We start from the raw sequence: 18,836 nt of genomic DNA on the forward strand, positions 1-18,836 counted from the left end.
CACACAGCTCCCATCACTCATATGCACACATGCATTAAGTCACCCTCCACCAGGACACAGTGCCAGCCTCTGTTCTGCATCTGAAGCCACAGGGTGCAAGGTAATGAAATAAAACAGAGAGCACACAGTCATGGCTGACGTCCAGTGCAAAGGTTAGACCGCATACATACAGTATAATAGTTCAACCTGGATATGTGACAGTTACCAAGTTGTAGACAGGTGTCAAACCTGCCCTGGAAAGTGTCTGTCATCACAGACCAAAAAAAAGTCTCTCAGGGGAAACAGTCGTTTTAGTTCCCGGCCGTGAATGAATGCCTCATCACATCACTTAGCAGCACATTTAATGCTCACTGAATGTGTCAGACTCTTTGCTAACAGATGTGAAGGCATGGATAACATATTCCCCTCTGCTTGCAGACTCCAAGCAGAGGGGAAACTGCTACACTGAACGAAGATGACCCTCACGTGAATGAAATAGGATCCTGTCATGGTTGTCTTTTTCTTTGATTTTACTAATATATGGAAGTAAAATAAAACACAAAGGGAAAAAACAGTCATGCATCCAAGTTTTAATTCTATTACAGAAGTATTGGATGTAAATATCTATAAAAAGTTGCACTATTGATGCATTAAAGTATAATGAGTGCACTGATTCAAAGTGATTCTAGTTTAGAGTACATTACACTTTAATAACTATTTAAAATCATTATGTTTATTAATTGTATGACATATTCTGACTGCTAAAGCTCAGGTTTGATTTTTGTCTCATTATTTAATGTTAAATCTTGTATGTAATGTCTTGTGATGGTCAGTGTTCACGTTAGTATGTCCACCAAATGTCTTTGCAACTGTTGCTGATAGAAAGATGAAACAAAAAGCACAAAGGGGATGAAAATGAGATGATGACCTTAACCTTGAGAAAGCTAGGTCAAGGTCAAATTTCAACTTTTGTAATCTCAGGAACCGGATAAGATAGAAACACAAGGGAGAAGGCCAGTGTGAGTAAGACCATAGATTAAAGCTAGTGCTTTGATCTCCCTGTGCACTAGCTTTGATCTATGGTCTTACTCACACTGGCCTTCTCCATGTGCACTAGTCTATGCACTAGTCAGGGTACCCTAACCTACCTTGAAAGTAGGTCAGGGTAAGTTGTGGGATGTTGCAGTTAAAACCAGAAGTTCCATAGAACATACTGAAGTTTCATTTGTCATCACTTGAATGGTAAAAATATTTGCTCATACATTAAATATATAAGCGTGCAGTTACTGCTGGCACCTGGAGGACTTTTATGCATAATGTCTCATAAATATTTTTATTTAGTGTTTATGCTTCATTTACAGATTTTCCCCAGTGGGTTCTAGAACAGGTGATCCTGAACAACCAGCCCCACTGGTGTTTTACTGCTCACGGTAGCCCACAGATCACACACTAATGAGGTTAACATTCCTGTTTATCACGGTCATCCCCTGTGAGCTCTCAGCAGTGGCGTGTGAGCTTGTTTTGCCACTATAAATTATGGAAAAAGTTTTTCTGGAGCTACAGTATATTTACCTTTAGTCAAGTCTCCATCCCATCATTTGCTCTTTCTGTCTTCTCCACCCACCCTAGTGGCTCCACCCTCCAGCAGATATAAGCTATGTCCACAAGGTGTGTGTCTGTTATGAGCACATATTTTAGGGTTCCCTCTGTGTGCAGCATTTCTGTTTGTTAGATTGACGACAGTGATTATTTTCTCCATCAACGGCCAATCACAAAGGTAAGCACTGCCCTAAGTTATCAATCCTGTGTCGCATGCAAAGTGAATTTAATTCCATTTTAGTCTTTTTTATGTGAAAAGTGTTTTTTTTTTCATCATTACTTTTACATCCTCTATGAAACAGCGCATTCTGTGGATTCGGTTACTAGTATTTTCCGCACACTGTGCATCCAGTACCTCTTAAAATGAGTAAGACTTAAGTTTTATCAGTCAAAACAATATTTGTTTTACATTGTTTTAGAATGTTGTAGTTAATTCAAAGACCAAATCAAACCTAAGCTTTTAAATTTTAAACTGAAGCATCTTCAAAAGTAATCTGATTTTTAATGGCCTGATTGCCGATTCAATGTGGCCTTGAGGTGTGGATGTAGCATCGCTTCTGCAGATCGTCAACCGGGATTCGGCTGAACTTTGTTTAAGTTAAGCTGGTATTTTCCAGGCCTTTACAGGAACAACGTACAGTTATCCTGCTCTCCTCCTGCCTCCTTAATGCTGTGCATTGGTCTGTGAAGACAAGGGGTAAATTTGCAATGAACTGCAAATGTTTTGTGTGCATGTGTGTATATGTAGAAAGCTGAAGCCAAACTGTCACCTGTATGAGCAGCAGTTTGGTGAGAAGAGGCTGCAGAGCAAACACATGCAGATCCGTCCATGTGTTCTATCATGCTCGGTCACAGCGACTGTTAAATACTTCATGTGATGAGCATGAATTCTTAATGGTACGGTGATATCCAGAATTCCTCCTGCTGATCAGGTATTCTACAGGTGGATACAAAGAATTCGACAAATAGTTGTCAAACTGAAGCTGAGCGATGAAAAATGTCAGTTTTCATCTGATGAAATGAGAGTTGTATTAATTAACACACATCATTATTAGACAATAAGGGTTTTCTGCTTTTATTATAGTAAACTTACTCAATTATCTGCCATGACCAAATGTTTCTGTGACGACTGAAATTACCGGCAGGGAAAATAATTTTGCCCTACTTTGGCCATGTGGATTAGCTGAACCATGTTTCATATGGATTTTGAAAAATTATTCTCGAAAATTAGATGAACTGTCTTGATTCTGGTGTCAATGTTGAAGTATTTCTTTCACATTTGATTATTAAAATGCAGCTAAATCTCATCTCATCTACTGTATGTGAATAACCAGCAGCATTCAACTGTGACTTTTGTAAAGGGCATTATTGTTGCACGACTCTTTTTTTTCCTAAGCACTGATTTAAAGTTCTTTCCCATTCAATCCCATCATCTTTTCTTAATCAATCTTTGCGTTGCATCGTAGTATGAAATCGCTGCGTAGCCCTAGCAAAGGCTTTAGTGAGCAAAAAAGAAAATTGTGCACAAGAAGTAACTTTTCAAATGGTGCCTGTATTTGTGTTTTAGTGTGTATGCTGTGCACACAACATTCTGCCCAGCTGTACACGTTATGCACACTTTAGGAACATACCAGACAAAAGTTCCCAAGGACAACCAGGAATAATAGAAGAAGAAGAAGTAAACACTTTGGTCATTTAGCAGCACAGCTGTGGTTGTTGGTCTGAGTGTGTGAGCGTGTGTGTGTGGGTGTGTGTGTGTGTGTGTGTGTGTGTGTGTGTGTGTGTGTGTGTGTGTGTGTGTGTGTGTGTGTGTGTGTCCGTGCATGCATCCGTGCGTGGTGAACGTAGTTGAATTTCTGTTTTGTGTTCAGGATTTTGTTTGAGTGAAGAGGTTTGCTGCGCAGCTGGAAGAGGTGTTAATTTTATGAGGTGAGATTTGTGATAAAAGCTGCATTTAGGGAGTTGCAGAGCTGCAAATGTTTTTTTTTTCTCTTTTTACTGAGAGACCACAATGTCAGGGCACTCACCAACATGGAGTTCATGAGTGCTGCTGGCCTGAGATTAAATTGGTTGATGGTTTGCGGTGAGGTGAGGAAGGGCAGGGTGGTGCACCAGACATGTTCAGAGAGTTGTCAGCACTGTGTTTTGGTCAGGAGGCCTGTTTAGATGCAAGTCAGAGGCGTCATTTCACTCAGTGGGAGAATATAAATGCTCCTTCTGTATAGAAACAAACAAAGGAAAAACAATAAATACATATGCATGTGTGCTCGTGTCAAAAACTGTAAGATTGATTATCAACCTTATTAATACAATTTGTCCTCTTTATCTCATCATTTGTGGGCTATAGCTCCTTTACCTGTCGTCTCTTTGGTTCAAAGAAGCACAAATTCTCGCCCTCTGATCTCCGCTGCCCTCTGGAAAGTCTCTGGGTGGCTTCAGGTCACTGAACCAGGGTGTTTCCAAAGGAAGAAAAGCACTGGTGAGGGCAAACAGAGGGAGATGAGGCAGGGATTGTGAAGAACAGGCATGGCTGTGTTTGTCCAGAGGCACAGGAAGAGAGGGAAGCAGTGGGAGGAGAGGGTCTGCATCTGACAAGGGAGGGAGACCAGACAGATGTGTCTGGAGACATGGTGATAGCAGACACTCAGCTGTGTGTTTCCATCGTCCTTCGATACATGAGAGGAGACTTTCTGAAGGAATTTCACACACAAACTGTGTGAGTCTGTCTGTTCTGTCCAATCAGCTGAGCTCTGTCACTGTGCGTGCAGAATCAGAATCAGAATCAGAACAAGAATCAGAACCAGAATCGGAATCAGAATGCCTTATTGATCCCCACGGGAGAAATTGCTTGATTGTGTGGTATGTATAATATAACCTAAGAAACCAACAGATGTTTTTCATTTTGACTCTTGAAACAATAGCAAGGTTTGTGGTCAGTGTTTAATGTTAGTGCTGGTGTCACACAGAAACATTGTATGTGATAAATAAGCCATTTTCTGATATTGTAGTTGCTTTAATAATGTTTTCCACTGTAGTTAATTAAATGCTTAAAAGTCTTCCAGCAAAAGCCTTTTTTTAATTTGCTGTGATCCATTTTAAACCCAATCATCTGTGTTAATCACATTCTAGACCTCACTTGATTAAAAAGATCTACTGGGTTGTACATTGACTTGGAACAAGATTTATGAATTTTGGTGCATGGATTCTTTTGAGAAGATGAAAAAGGTAGAAATTATATAATTTTTAACCTTTTCATTATGTGGTTACTTGTCCCGACTCCTTTTTGAGCATAAAATCCCTAAATTGTGTTATGTATCCATATTTGTTTTATTTACTGCTATACTTATTTATGTGTTTTAATTTCTTTTGAATTACATATACAAAATAAACACCTTTCATAATCATCATCATCATCATCATCATCATCATCATCTTCATCATCATATTTGAAGCACTGCCTTCCTCCCAGTCCCCGATGGTGGAGTAGAGTTTCTGACAAAGCTGAGGCTGGGTTTGACAGAAAAGTGTTTTTGAGACCTGTATTCTTTCTTTACACATTTGCTGCACAGCTGCAGCTGTTTTAATTAAATTCTATGGACGGCAGCTTGTTTGATGAGTAGCTAACACCTCGGCTTCCACCAGGGGAAGGTTGACTCTGCAGAAACAACACCTTATATACACACACAATGCCCAGGAGTCCTCTCATGTCACACAACTGATGGTCAATTTACTGTGTGAAAAGACGGACATCTGGAAGTAGTCATGGAAACAGACGTGCATACATCCATTACTTATGATGCAGACTACTTTAACATTTGTTTATTTTAAGGCCGTCTAGGCCAGAAAGAACATGCTGTGAGCTGAGTGACGTCTGACCAGTTACACATAATTTAGGCAGCAGATACTGAAAATTTTGGGTTAAAAACATTCCTCCCTGTTGCCAGTTAACGTGTTGGGTTATATACTGTATATTAGAGATAGATAGATAGATAGATAGATAGATAGATAGATAGATAGATAGATAGATAGATAGATAGATAGATAGATAGATAGATAGATAGATAGATAGATAGATAGATAGATAGATAGATAGATAGATAGATAGATAGATAGATAGATAGATAGATAGATAGATAGATAGATAGATAGATAGATAGATAGATACTTTATTAATCCCGGAGGAAATTGCATGCAACTCTGTCTGAAAAAACTACATTGATGATTTCGAATTATCTGTAATACTCAACTTGAATTTGTATTTTCATAATAAAATAAGGATATAAATAACATTTACCTGAACATTCAACACAAATATTAGCTTTACTAGTCTCTGTGTGTTTGTAATAGTTGTAGTTATGTAGCATTCTTTTTTCAGACTCAGACATTTTAACAGCTTCTGGAGGGTCGACCAGGAAAGTATGTATGGTCCCTAGAATGGGAATAATGACTTTACAGGATGTAAGTTGTGATTTTGACTGAAATATCTCAAAATCTTAATTCTTCTTGTGGTGCCATCATCAGAAAAACATTCATTTGTTCCACACAGAGGTCAACAAAGCTAAGTTGATGTTACTTTGCCTCAGCTGTATTGCATTTATTTCTAATATGCAAATATCTGTATGCTAAAATACCAAAACCAATTACAGTATACAGTATACATTATTCCTGCAGCACATTTGCTTATGCATCATTTTTAGCATGTTAGCATGCTGACGTTTGCATCATCATATCCACTCTTTAGTATGACCATTGTATTATGGGAAAAAATATTATGAAAGATGCTAAAACGGTGTCTTAAAATTCTCCAAAAATTCTAGCATAAGAACCTTCATTCAGGACAGGTCATCTGATTCCTCATGGATAATCAGCTACTCGCTAATCACTGCGTGGTCCATAACTGCACTGTATGTCCATTGCACATGTGTTTTTGTGTCTTTTGTCCACAGTTTATCCACTAGGTGTGCGTGTCTGCTCCTGCCTCGTGAATAGGAAAAGGTAAAACTGAATCCCACATGGGTGACATTCTGTCTGGCATGAAAATGTAGAACATGGTTACTGTTCCTTTTACAAATGGTTGCATGTCAGAAAGTCAGCGTTGAAGGAGGCAGATTGTTTTACACCAATGTTTGAAAAATTACTAGCACTAAATCATACAAATGTGAGAAAAGGCTTGCAACTCCTCACCCACGCCGTCATGACTTCTCACAGCTGTGGCACATTTATATGAGTAGCTCCTTGTCTGACACCCATTTGAACACGGAAGGAGTGATGACACCAACGTTTCAGGATAAAGTTGGCATCATCAACCTGTTTATGGCCACTTTGTTATCAGTGCGCTATTAAAACATGGAAACTGCTAGTTCATGTTTATGTCAGAATCTGGAGGCAACACTTTCCGAGAAGAATGTGGTTCTGAGAAGAAAACCAGGTAAAGACAGGAGGTGTTTCTATCACTCGGTGGTCACCAAGGCAGCGTGAGAGTATTGTTATGTGGCAAGGAACAGACCCTCATTGTCCCTCATGGCCCCTCCCATCTATAGTCACACGCACGCACAAGCACGCACACACACAGACATACAAACACATACGGATGGATGGATGGACCGACGGACGGACGGACGGACAGACAGACAGACAGACAGACAGACAGACAGACAGACAGACAGACAGACAGACAGACAGACAGACAGACAGACAGACAGACAGACAGACAGACAGACAGACAGACAGACAGACAGATAGATAGATAGATTTTTTTAAACTGTTTCTCAAAAATTTAAAACACTTTTACCTCAAAGCATTTTTGTTGAATTTCTTTACTCACAGAAGTGAGTAAATATATCTTCAGTGGGTCTTATTTTTCCATCATCAAGATAATAATATACATTGAGATGTCTCGATCTTCCTTTGTCAGTTACTATGGATCCACACTGTTGACTTGAACCTTGGAGAAATGGAGAGTGATGTTGAGGTGACTCTGTCACACTTTACACTCAGATATCAACATTTTTGGTCCAGTCCATCTTCTCCGTGCATTGTTTATAGATCTCACTTATGTTTAACACGCCACATCTTCTGCTCAATACACACAAAGCTCTTTTTTGGAAAAGTAAGTTACATTCCTTTGGACTCTTTGGCATGTCTGGTTTCTGTCACTGTGGAAACTAAGTGGGCTTCTCTCAAAGGCCCGCACTCTTTGAGGAAGACAGTGGCACGACCATGTCAAAATTACCAGTCACCCGAGAAAAGGTCAGAGGGCGGAAGAGATCCAAAGAGTCAGTGATGGTGTCGATGCTAAGAATTGCAAAAACTATGGATGAGTTGTAGTAAAAATGGGACCAGGACTTTAGTTGAACCTGGAGGGAGAAAATGGTAAGAGATGAATAAACTGACACTGGAATGATAAATGGTACATGTCAAGAATGACTGAATAAAATAAGCACTCAACAGCAGCGTAGAGTAAGTTAGTCATTGGTGGTGGAGCCAAACAAAACCTCTTTTCCTTTCTCTGCTACTGACCATTTACCTCAAAGAGCTGTGGTCTTAGGTTGTAAGAGACAAAGAGGCGATCCGAACTTCACAGCTGGACTTCTATAAATTTTACTTTTTCCAACAGATGTCTAAGCACGGGCCAACGGACAAAAAACAGCCACCGCCAGATTTTTCTCCTCAGCAGAGTGAATAAAGAGGACAACTCATGTTTTTGATGTATAATTCTTGTTCTCCTGACAGGCCGCTTTTGGACTGTACCTATACACAACATTTTTAGTCAGACTGACCACAAAAAGTGTTCAACAACACAAGCTACCATTCACCCACTCATTTGTTAAGTGGTAGCTGAGGCTATTGAGGCATCTTGCCAGTGGATGTTTTGCCATGTATGCTTTGGAGACTGGTAAAATGACGACTACCCTCTCTGAAATACTAAATCACCAGTGAAACTGCTGAAAGGGGTGGCAATGGGGTTGTCCAATGTTCTAAGATCGGCAGTTCAATTACTGCTCCTGCCCAAGAAAACACCCGGAGTATGAGCTGACAGTGGGAGGTGTCAGCTCCCCACCGGAGCACTACTGAGGCACCCTTGTGCAAGGCCCTGTCCCCCTCACAAGCTGCTCATTTGAGCGCTTCTTCAAGAAGGGGCTGCCCGCCACGCTACCTCCCATTGCCTGCTTACAGGCCTCCTAGTGTGTGGTTGTATGTATTACAGGGGATTAATTTTTAAAAAAATAAAACACTTCACTGTTAAAGGATTTCTTTTTTGTGCCTAGATGAATATGTTAAACACAGTCTTCAGTGTCCAGGATTGAATTTATTCTCATGGAAATCCTTTAAAGATATTCAGTCAAATGCTGAGGAAAAAGTTCCTGGTGTTAAACATCTGGGCGCCAGCGGAACGTTTCGTGTGGCTCCCTCTAGCGGTTCACTGGTGAATACAGATTATTTCAGTGAAACGTCAATGGTTTATCTGCCTGTTAATTTGAGTACTGTATCAGAGATCATTTTACTTCATGAAAGTAGTCCATCCCTGGGATTCACTTCAAAAAAAAATTTTACGCATCCCAAAAGCAATAATAGAATATACAGTAGAAGCCGTATGCAAGGATTGAATTTTGCCAATAGCACAATATAAAAACAAAAAACTGTCAATTTTAATGATTTTATCAATAACAATGTCATAACTGTATAAGTTTTAAAAAAAGCGTAGAATTGTAAAAAAAAAAAAAAGATTTTAAAAATTTTTAATTGCTAGGATTTAATATTTTGAAACATTTTGCTTTTCACTCTATAGTTTTCTTTTCCTTTCATTTATATTTATATTTCCTGTGGACACTCAACCAATGCTCCTTCATTATTTTGTTTTGGGTGCTGACATTTCGCTGTGCCTCACCCATGCAAACAGTCGTTTGCGTTACAGATGTTCAGATTTTTTCTGGTTTTTGCTTGGCTTCTTCTGTGTCTTTATGCACAATATCCACAGTAATGTCTGTCTCTTTTTCTTCTCAACTTTTGTTTCTTTATTATTTAAGAAAGCACTCATTGTCACTTGGTTTTTCTCCAACTTTTGCATCTTTTTCGGAGGCATGATGATATGAAATACAGTAATCCCTCGATAATTGACGCTTCAAGATGCGTATATTGTGGATTTTTAAAATTATATGTATACCGTATATTATCCTCAATGAGATGTAAGTTTCATTTTATCGAGGATAAAGGAAAGTGAGAGGCGAGGAGCAAGTGTCTCCCATGAGCTGTCATCACGTGAGACTGTATGCACACACTATTGGCTAACAGCATCTGTATGTGCAATGTGTTCCCAGACTCAAGATTCCTCCTGAAAGTTTACCTTTGCCTTGTGAAGTGGAATTTTTTTCTTTGTTAAACCCTTGCTATGACTCCTAAACATGTTGCAACTTCTAAGGTGGTTTAGTATCAGTATAGGGAGGGTTCATAAACGGTTCAATTATACGTAAGTAATAAAATAAATATTTGGTTGCTTTATTGCGGATTTTCGTTTTTTTGCGGGTGGTCCTGGAACACATTAACCGCGAGTAATGAAAGAATACTGTACTCCTCATCGCTCTCGCACTGCAGCGTGTATAACCAGCAGACGTCGTGTTTCCGTTTGGTTGATTTTAAAAATGCTAAATCACGCAGGTCAGTCTTGTGACGAGAAACTCACACAAGATCAAAACATAATGGCAATTTCGGGGTTCGAAATTTAAAGGTGAGATATTATTAAATTGTGAATAATTTTGTTGAATGGAAGTACATTTTTCACAATATTATCTTGTGGAAAAAGGCAGCATCAATTGTGCTACGTTTTATTGTAAGTATTTAAAGCTTGCATCCCAGGGATGCACGTTGTCTGATGATCATCAAAAAGTGTGCGTCAAAGACGCAAGAACGCATGCCAATGAGAGTGCTGCTGTAAATTAAAACTTTTAACATTCTTATTGGTAGGCTGAATTTCATATGACCCTTAACCACTCTCTTCAACTTCCTCAATAATTTGAAATTAATATTTTTTCAACTTTTTGTTCAAACGTAATAGTCTATAATTAATATGCAGAATGTTATAAATCATTTAAATGAACATATATAGTTACCCTAACCTTAAGGAGACTTAAATATTACATATTAACAACGTAAAGTCGTGACGTATTTTGAACACATTCGCATATCAGAGGATCGGTTATTTTCAGAAGCCAAAACATATTGTTGCCTTCATAAGTCATGAACTAAAAGTAATTGTCAATGTGGCTCATGGGTTATTCTCAAAACATTCATTAAGATTTACTCAAAAATTAATGGACTTAAAATTCTATTCTTATGTTGTTTTGTGTAATGTGATGAATATGTATCTCCAGTCAAAGAAAGACATTGAAGAATTTGTGCAGCTATTTGTAGTCATATCCTTTGAAGTGCATTGAACAAATTCTGTTATAGTTCATTTGTTGTTGCTGATATCTTGTCAGGTGTTTACTAATTATCCCTCAGCATTAAATGAAATAAAAAGCAGTCAAATAAATGCCAGCTGTTTCTTTCAATAGACCTTGATAGATTACCAGAATAATTCTTACACAGTCAGTTACAAATGGGTAATGTTTAACTTAACCATGTAGCCCAAAGCAGAATCAGAAATAGAGGGCATTCTGTATTCTTCAAACACCACAGAGAGGACACTCACAAATGTCAAGTCCAAAAAGTACACCACTCTATGCAAGTTTGTGTAGCTCCAGTGTGTATCCATTAGAGGAAAACAGAATATACGGAGGACCCGGGTTCGAGTCCCGCTCTGTGCGGAGTTCGCATGCTCTCCCCGTGTCTGCGTGGGTTCTCTCCGGGTTCTCCGGCTTCCTCCCACCTCCAAAAGCATGCGCTTCAGGTTGATTGGCCGGTCCCAAATTGACCATAGGAGTGTGTGTGTGTGAATGGTTGTTTGTTTGTATCTATGTGGCTCCGCGGTGCACTGGCGTCGTGCCCGGAGTGTCCCCCGCCTCACGCCCTGAGACTGCCAGGATAGGCACTGGCTACCCCGCGACCTGCGTTAGCAGATTAAGCGGGTTGGAAGATGAATGAATGAATGAATGAATGCTCATTTTTGCTAATGAACATTGTTGACTTGACCTGTAACCATACCAGTGTTTGAAATACATAAAAATGTACAGAATTTTAAAATAGATACAGACTACTCTCATCGTTTGTCTTTTCCACATTCCACACAGGCCTTGGACATGCGTCCTTTCCCTGCTCCCACTTTTGTGACACTGCTACAGCTTGTAGTTCTCACATATGTGAATGGAGGTGCATACTATGGACACAAGCAACATCCTCAGCCATACCAGCCGATGCAGCATCTCCAACACATGGGCGTGGGCAAAGAAGGCTTTCCACAACAACAGTACCTTGGTAAAGAGATGCCCTATATGCAATATCCCCACTACAGGAAGGAGCTACCCCAGATGCCCATGCACAAGGGCAAAGAAGTTGTCCGGAAAGGGGGCGGTTTCAATGGTGGCCATGATAAAGGTAAGGAAGTAAAATCAAGAAAAGCAAAAATAGAATCAACTGGACTTGTTTAGGGTAGATTGAAACCTTAATTTACCTCTACCTGGATGCCTGAGACCCAAGACAGACACACAAAAAAATCAATATTTTCAACAAGCTGGCAATCTTCAATGAACATACATTCAGACATTGCAAGCAGATCACATTATCTTTTCCAACAAGAATAAGGGCACACATTTTTTTATTGCATTGGCTTTTAGTCATTTATTTACTTGAAAATTGTGAAGTGAAGGAATATTATTAGATTTTGTCCACTTTAATGTGGATGAATGTGAGGTTTATGGAACCTAATTTATAATTTTTATATTTATATTTTTATTCATGAATTTTCTAATTCATCATTTCTGTTTTGAATGTGTCCGTGATTCATTACAGGTCAGACAATCCCTAGTGGTCCTGAGGGATTTCCTCAAGGACAGCCAGGTCCAGCCGGGCCACCTGGCCCAGAGGGACCTGCAGGACCTCCTGGACCTCCTGGTGATTGTCAACCAGGACCTGTAGGACAACCTGGACCTCCTGGTCCACCAGGGGTGCCTGGAATGGGCAAACCAGGTTTATCTGGGTTGCCAGGAAAACCGGGAGGAAATGGTGATCTTGGACCACCAGGAGAAATGGGCCCTAGGGGTGAGGAAGGGCCAGCTGGACAGCCAGGGCCTTCAGGTCCACCTGGGCCACCTGGGCTACCTGGAATAGGAAAACCTGGTGTGCAGGGATTACCAGGCCAACCAGGTTCCAAAGGTGAGCCAGGTCACAAAGGTCTGCCAGGGCTTCCCGGATTACAAGGGCCCAAAGGAGACAAGGGGATGGGCCCGCCAGGACAGCCTGGTCACAAAGGTCTCCCAGGGTTTCCAGGACCTGCTGGCCCAAGAGGTCTCCCTGGTTTTGGAAAACCTGGATTAAATGGAGCACCAGGACCACAGGGACCACCAGGAGAAAAAGGACATCCTGGTGAACAAGGACCAGCTGGACCACCTGGTGAAGGAGGACAAACTGGCCCTCCAGGGGTACCGGGTCAAGGAAAGCCAGGACAAAATGGCCTGCCAGGACAACCAGGCATGCCAGGTGGGAAGGGTCATCCAGGGCCACCAGGTTTGCCAGGAAAGCCAGGGCTGCCTGGATTTGGGAAACCAGGACTACAAGGATTAAAGGGAGATAAAGGAATGGGTGGGCCACCTGGACTTCCAGGACCAAAAGGAGATAAGGGTTATGGAGGGCCACCTGGTATGGTTGGTCCCCCTGGACCAAGTGGTCCCTCTGGTCCACCAGGCCCTACTGGACCTCCAGGAGGTTTAGGTGCACCAGGTCCTAAAGGGGACTGTGGAGAAGGAGGACCTAAAGGGGCTGATGGAACACAGGGTGAACCTGGTTCTTCTGGGATACCTGGGAAGGATGGCCTGTCTGGTGAGCGTGGAGAGCCAGGACCAAGAGGCCCTCCAGGGCTGACGGGTGCCAAAGGAGACATTGGACATAAAGGTCTACCTGGTCCCCCTGGTCCTTCAGGAATTCCTGGGCCAAAGGGACAAGGAGGACTACCTGGTGAAATGGGGCCTCAAGGCCCAAAAGGAATTCCTGGAATGGATGGGGTAGCAGGACCAACTGGGACTCCTGGTCTTCCAGGGCTAAAAGGAGACACTGGTCCTCCCGGTCCACCAGGCATTGCAGGTGAGGGGATTCAAGGTCTTATTGGTCCAATTGGACCTCCTGGAAAAGATGGAGCATCAGGACCACCTGGACAACCTGGTCGGCCTGGCCCCCCTGGACCACCAGGCCCACCAGGAGAAGCTGGTCAATCTCCAGAAATGACTGGAGTGCTCTCTCAAATGGGCCCTGGGCTAGACGGTGTTAAGGCTGGTTCTTATGGTAAAAAGGGCAAGTATGGAGGCCATGGGGCAGAAGTCATGGGGGCCAGTGGTTTGGAAATGCCAGCATTTACGGCTGTGATAACAACTCCATTTCCACCTGTCGGCACTCCAGTTGTCTTTGACAAGCTTTTGTACAATGGCCGACAAAACTACAACCCAGACACTGGTGTTTTTACCTGTGATATGCCTGGCATTTATTACTTTGCCTACCACATTCATTGCAAAGGAGCCAATGTGTGGGTGGCTTTGATGAGGAACAATGAGCCAGTAATGTATACATATGATGAATACAAAAAAGGTTTCCTAGATCAAGCATCAGGGAGTGCTGTATTACCCTTACAGCCAGGGGACACTGTTTATATTCAGATGCCCTCAGATCAGGCTTCAGGACTTTATGCTGGGCAGTATGTGCACTCCTCCTTTTCTGGGTTTTTATTGTATCCAATGTAGAACCACACACTCCATGGAAAGAAGGAATTCAGCAAGAACGAAGTGGGGCCATATTTTTATATAGTATAAAAAGTTTTCATAAACCACCTTAGATTGAGCAGTATTAATATAATGTTAGCCATCTATTCCTATTGTCATTTGAGATCACCTAAAATACCTTGTGGAAAATCTCCACATGACAATTGGTAAATACAGAAGCATTTTGTACTGCATATCCCTAAAGCCATGTTATTGGGAAAGGAATGATTTCCTCTTTACCAGATTTGAAGGTACAATGTATGAAAAGGGAAATATTTGACAATTTAGTTGCGCTCTTGCAACAGCAGATAGATTTTACTCATGTACCTCTCAAAACTGGCAGCTGCCCCATGTGGTGAAGAATGTGAATAACAGTACAGCACATAAAGGCATTCATTTTTGATGGAAGTTTAATTTTTCTCTTTTTTGCAGAGCTTTTTATAATATACTTTTTGTCCATCTCTGTTGATCATGACAAGTATATCAAATAATCTTTCTGCAAATCTGCAAAGTGCTGGGTTTTGTTTACAATGTACTTCTGACCAAAAAAATAACTGGATTTATAAAATACAGTGTAAGAGCAAACCAAATTACATTATTTAAGGTATATTCATATAGTTAAGGTATATGAATTACTTACATATACTAGGGACAACTGAATTGCTAATGGTAAGGCATTTCCTCACATCTAGAAGCAGACAGTTTAAATAATACTCATGATATATGTTCCTGACCAAATTGCTCCCATGAGTAAGAATGTATCAAAAAATTATTGCTTTTATTTTTGCATTTACATTTGTGGTTGTATTGCTGTAAAGAAACATTTTGTTCACCAGGATGTCCATTTTTGTTCAAAAATACAACGAACTAACAAGCATGTTACAGTATTATAATTGTCAACACTTCATTGATGATGACTACAAAATATAAATAGAACTTTGCACAATGCCTTTCTGTGAATTTAATAGAATCATGGCATTATAGAAGTATAGACGATACAATTTTTAAAAAAAAACATTTTTAACAAAACATTTTTTTAAAAACATTTTCAGATGATCAGCTCTAAACTTCAAGTAAACCCTTCTCACTACAAGAAAATTCAAACACACCTAAAGAGCAATTGTTATTAACTTATATTTCAACCAGCTACCTTCTACTCCATTTTACTGTTTATGAGACTTTTTTAGTTTAGTGGGGATATCAATAATAAATGAGTGAGAGTTTTGTCATATTCAGAAAATAAATCAGGGATGGGTGTTTTGAAATTAAACACTTAAATAGTCAGACTATTTAAGTGTTTAGATAGTCAGACTATTTAAGTGTTTTGAATTTTAATGCTGCAGCAATTCATTATAATTTTACCACATTTAATTCTATTTGCTAATCACTTACATGTAATGACAATGGACATAAAGTATGCCAACTATTTAAATAAAATGAATATATAATTCTACTTTTAACCATGGTTCTATTATTGTCATCGTAACCAAAGTTTTTGAGTAATATTATTTTACATTTGTTGTTATTTCCATGTTGTTGTTGTTTTTTCTAAATAAATATTGTATATTTTAAGAAAGTTTTTGACAAATCTGTCTCTATGGTCACAGACAGGCAGTAAAAAAATCTGAATGAGGCAGATGACTGAAAACCACATAGATGAATTGACTGTGGAGAATGGGGGGCAATTTTTTAAATTATTATTTGGGTGGGAACCTGTCCAAATATAGCTGGTTAAAACATAAGGCAGTGTACCAGTGGTAAGTTAAGACGGTATGACATGAAACAATTAGGGCTTATGCTTATTTGCTAAAGAACTAGAGTGTAAAATAAATAAATATGTGGAGTATGATATGCCTTTGACTGCTGTTGTAACATTTATGCTGTAAATCTGTCTTTAAAAACTCAAAACGGGCGTCATGTCTGAAGCTGGACCGTTCATGGTGAGGAGATGCTGATGCTGCGCTGGATCACGTGGGTAGGATTCGGTGTCGACTCAGCGCATGCGCAAAAGTGTTCGTACATCCATTGTCATAGCTTTTGTCAGTACAAATTCAAACAAGGAGCTCCGGAAGTGCGCTGTATTGTAAGTATTAATGGCAATTTTTAAAACTGTGGAGTCACAGAGGTTGTGATCTCTTGTTGATGCAACGAAACTATCGCCATCATTAAGTTCTTTTCTTCTTCAATGCAATGCTGAACGTGTTTAGCTACTATAGCAACGTAAGCTAACACACCTGCACTAGCCGGTGCTACAGACGAGATTATGCGCCTGAAGTATTTTCAGAAAATAATTTTTAGCACCTTTTTATCGGAGTCATACAAATGTCTCCCTCATTGTGACTTATTTTAGATCACCACACATTTATTTTATCTCACCTCTGATAGCTTCATTTTGTGTCCAACATCTGAGCAGATCTTTGGGCTGAAAATACATTGAAAAACGCATTTCACAGTTGTCAAACAAGATCAAGTAATTCAATCAATACAGCACTTGCTAATTTTTCTGTCAAGTTTTTAATTTTGAAAGGGATTGTATTTCATGTAGGTCTCCCTCAAAATGACATCCCGTGTCAGTCCCAGAGGTGCTGGAGGTGTTGGTATCAATGGAAGTGAATTTAAACACAGAGAGAGGGTGGCTCCACATTACCAAATGAGGCAAGTACAATTTCCTATCATGATTAATAAATATGAATGATATTTCTGAATGTTACTGACATCTGCAAATACCACTAATGCTTGTCTGGTATCTGTTGTACAGTGCATCACTGAAGTTGGAGGTACGGAAATTAAATCTTGTCCACCTTGTGGTCTGGCTCCTGGTGGCTGCGCAGGTGACTGTCAGCCATTTTGACCTGGTATCACATGACACAGTATCAATCCCTTACCAGTGGGAGTACCCCTACCTTCTCAGCGTCCTTCCACTGCTGTGCAGCAGCCTGTCACTTCCAAATAACAATATCAGTTACCTGGTCCTATCCATGATCAGTGCAGGACTGTTCTCCGTAGCTCCACTGATTTATGGTGGAATGGAGATGTTTCCTGTAGCACAGCAGCTCTACCGCCATGGAAAGGCCTACCGCTTCATTTTTGGCTTCTCTGCTGTGACTGTTATGTACGTCATCATGGTGATCGCTGTTCAAGTACACGCCTGGCAGTTATATTACATGAAAAAGCTTTTAGACTCATGGTTCAACACCACTCAGGAGAAGAAGAAGAAATAAAAGAGTGAAGAAAGCTGTGACTGGACAAAACACTTGTTTTTCTTAATTTATAATAATAATAACAATAATAATATTTATTTATTTATAATCATTGTCATTGTAATATCATACATTAGACACCCATGTTCTCTGATATTCAAGGTGTGCAACAAACTGATAAAATTTTGTCACCTTAACTTTAAAGGAAATAAATGTTAGTTAAGTCTGCATCATCTGAACATTCGTAAAAATGGCATTGGATTTCGGACCTTCCTCATGACTGAGAGTGGACCGCAGCTTGAACTTCAGAGAAATATGTCATAGTTGTTTGTCACTTTGGAAATGTCATATTTCTAATAGAATAGATTTAGAGACGTTCATACCTATGCAAGTACACTTGTCATTGCATTTATGTTCCCATATTTAACATTTTCCAAGAAATTGTGCTATGAAACTGGGGAGAGGTTTCTTTTCTACAAGGTTATGCTCCTTAGTAAGATAACATAGAACATATTTACTTTATTAATTTTAAACTGAAATATTTATTACATTCCACTTCAAAGCAGTGAGGTATTGTAATTGTCAGTGTTCGTGTGTTCGTCCGTTCTTTCATTCATTAGTACTGTATGTCCACCAAATATTTTCTCAGCCGTTACAGATAGAAAGATGAAACAAAAAGCACATTACTCAGGCGGCAAAGGGGATGAAAATGAGATGATGACTTTGACCTTGAGAAAACTAGGTCAAGGTCAAATTTCAACTTATGTACACTCAGGAAGCAGATAAGATAGAAAGACGAGGGAGAAGGTCAGCGTGAGTAAAAAAGTAGGTCAGAGCGCTAGCTTTGATCTTGGACCTATGCAAGTAGGTCTGGGTAAAATTTTGAATTAAGGGGTGTCGTGGGATGCTGCAGTCTGACTGCCTTGTTGGGATTGGAACTCACATGAATGTTAATTCCTCACAGTATCATTTTCCCTTGAAATTATAAACTATTATTAAAGTTAAGTCTGATCACAATATCTGTCTGTATTGTTATCTTTTATATCATTCCATGTAGTGTAGGAAAACTCTTGTAGTGTGTATATCGCCACCCTTCATCCTGTTTGATTGCAATAAATGGGGAGTTACTGTATAATTAAGGAAATGGTTTTTACGAACC

The 18,836-nt window shown here is 39.9% G+C and overlaps 2 protein-coding genes across 2 annotated transcripts; both read left to right on the plus strand.

Moving 5' to 3' along the window:
• Nucleotides 1-11,813: 11,813 nt before the first annotated feature.
• col8a1a (collagen, type VIII, alpha 1a) lies at nucleotides 11,814-14,459 on the plus strand. The gene is made up of 2 exons (XM_068329768.1): nucleotides 11,814-12,108; nucleotides 12,523-14,459. Exons 1-2 carry the CDS (start codon nucleotides 11,814-11,816, stop codon nucleotides 14,457-14,459), a joined length of 2,232 nt encoding a protein of 743 aa, XP_068185869.1.
• A 2,028-nt stretch (nucleotides 14,460-16,487) lies between these two features.
• jagn1a (jagunal homolog 1a) lies at nucleotides 16,488-17,706 on the plus strand. The gene is given in 4 exon segments (XM_068330057.1): nucleotides 16,488-16,560; nucleotides 17,023-17,132; nucleotides 17,236-17,498; nucleotides 17,501-17,706. Coding segments are annotated over 3 exon segments (567 nt in total). The 5' UTR covers nucleotides 16,488-16,560; nucleotides 17,023-17,034.
• The last annotated feature ends 1,130 nt before the right edge of the window (nucleotides 17,707-18,836 follow it).

This window comes from Antennarius striatus, chromosome 12, assembly GCF_040054535.1.
Source record: "Antennarius striatus isolate MH-2024 chromosome 12, ASM4005453v1, whole genome shotgun sequence".
NCBI lineage: Eukaryota > Metazoa > Chordata > Actinopteri > Lophiiformes > Antennariidae > Antennarius > Antennarius striatus.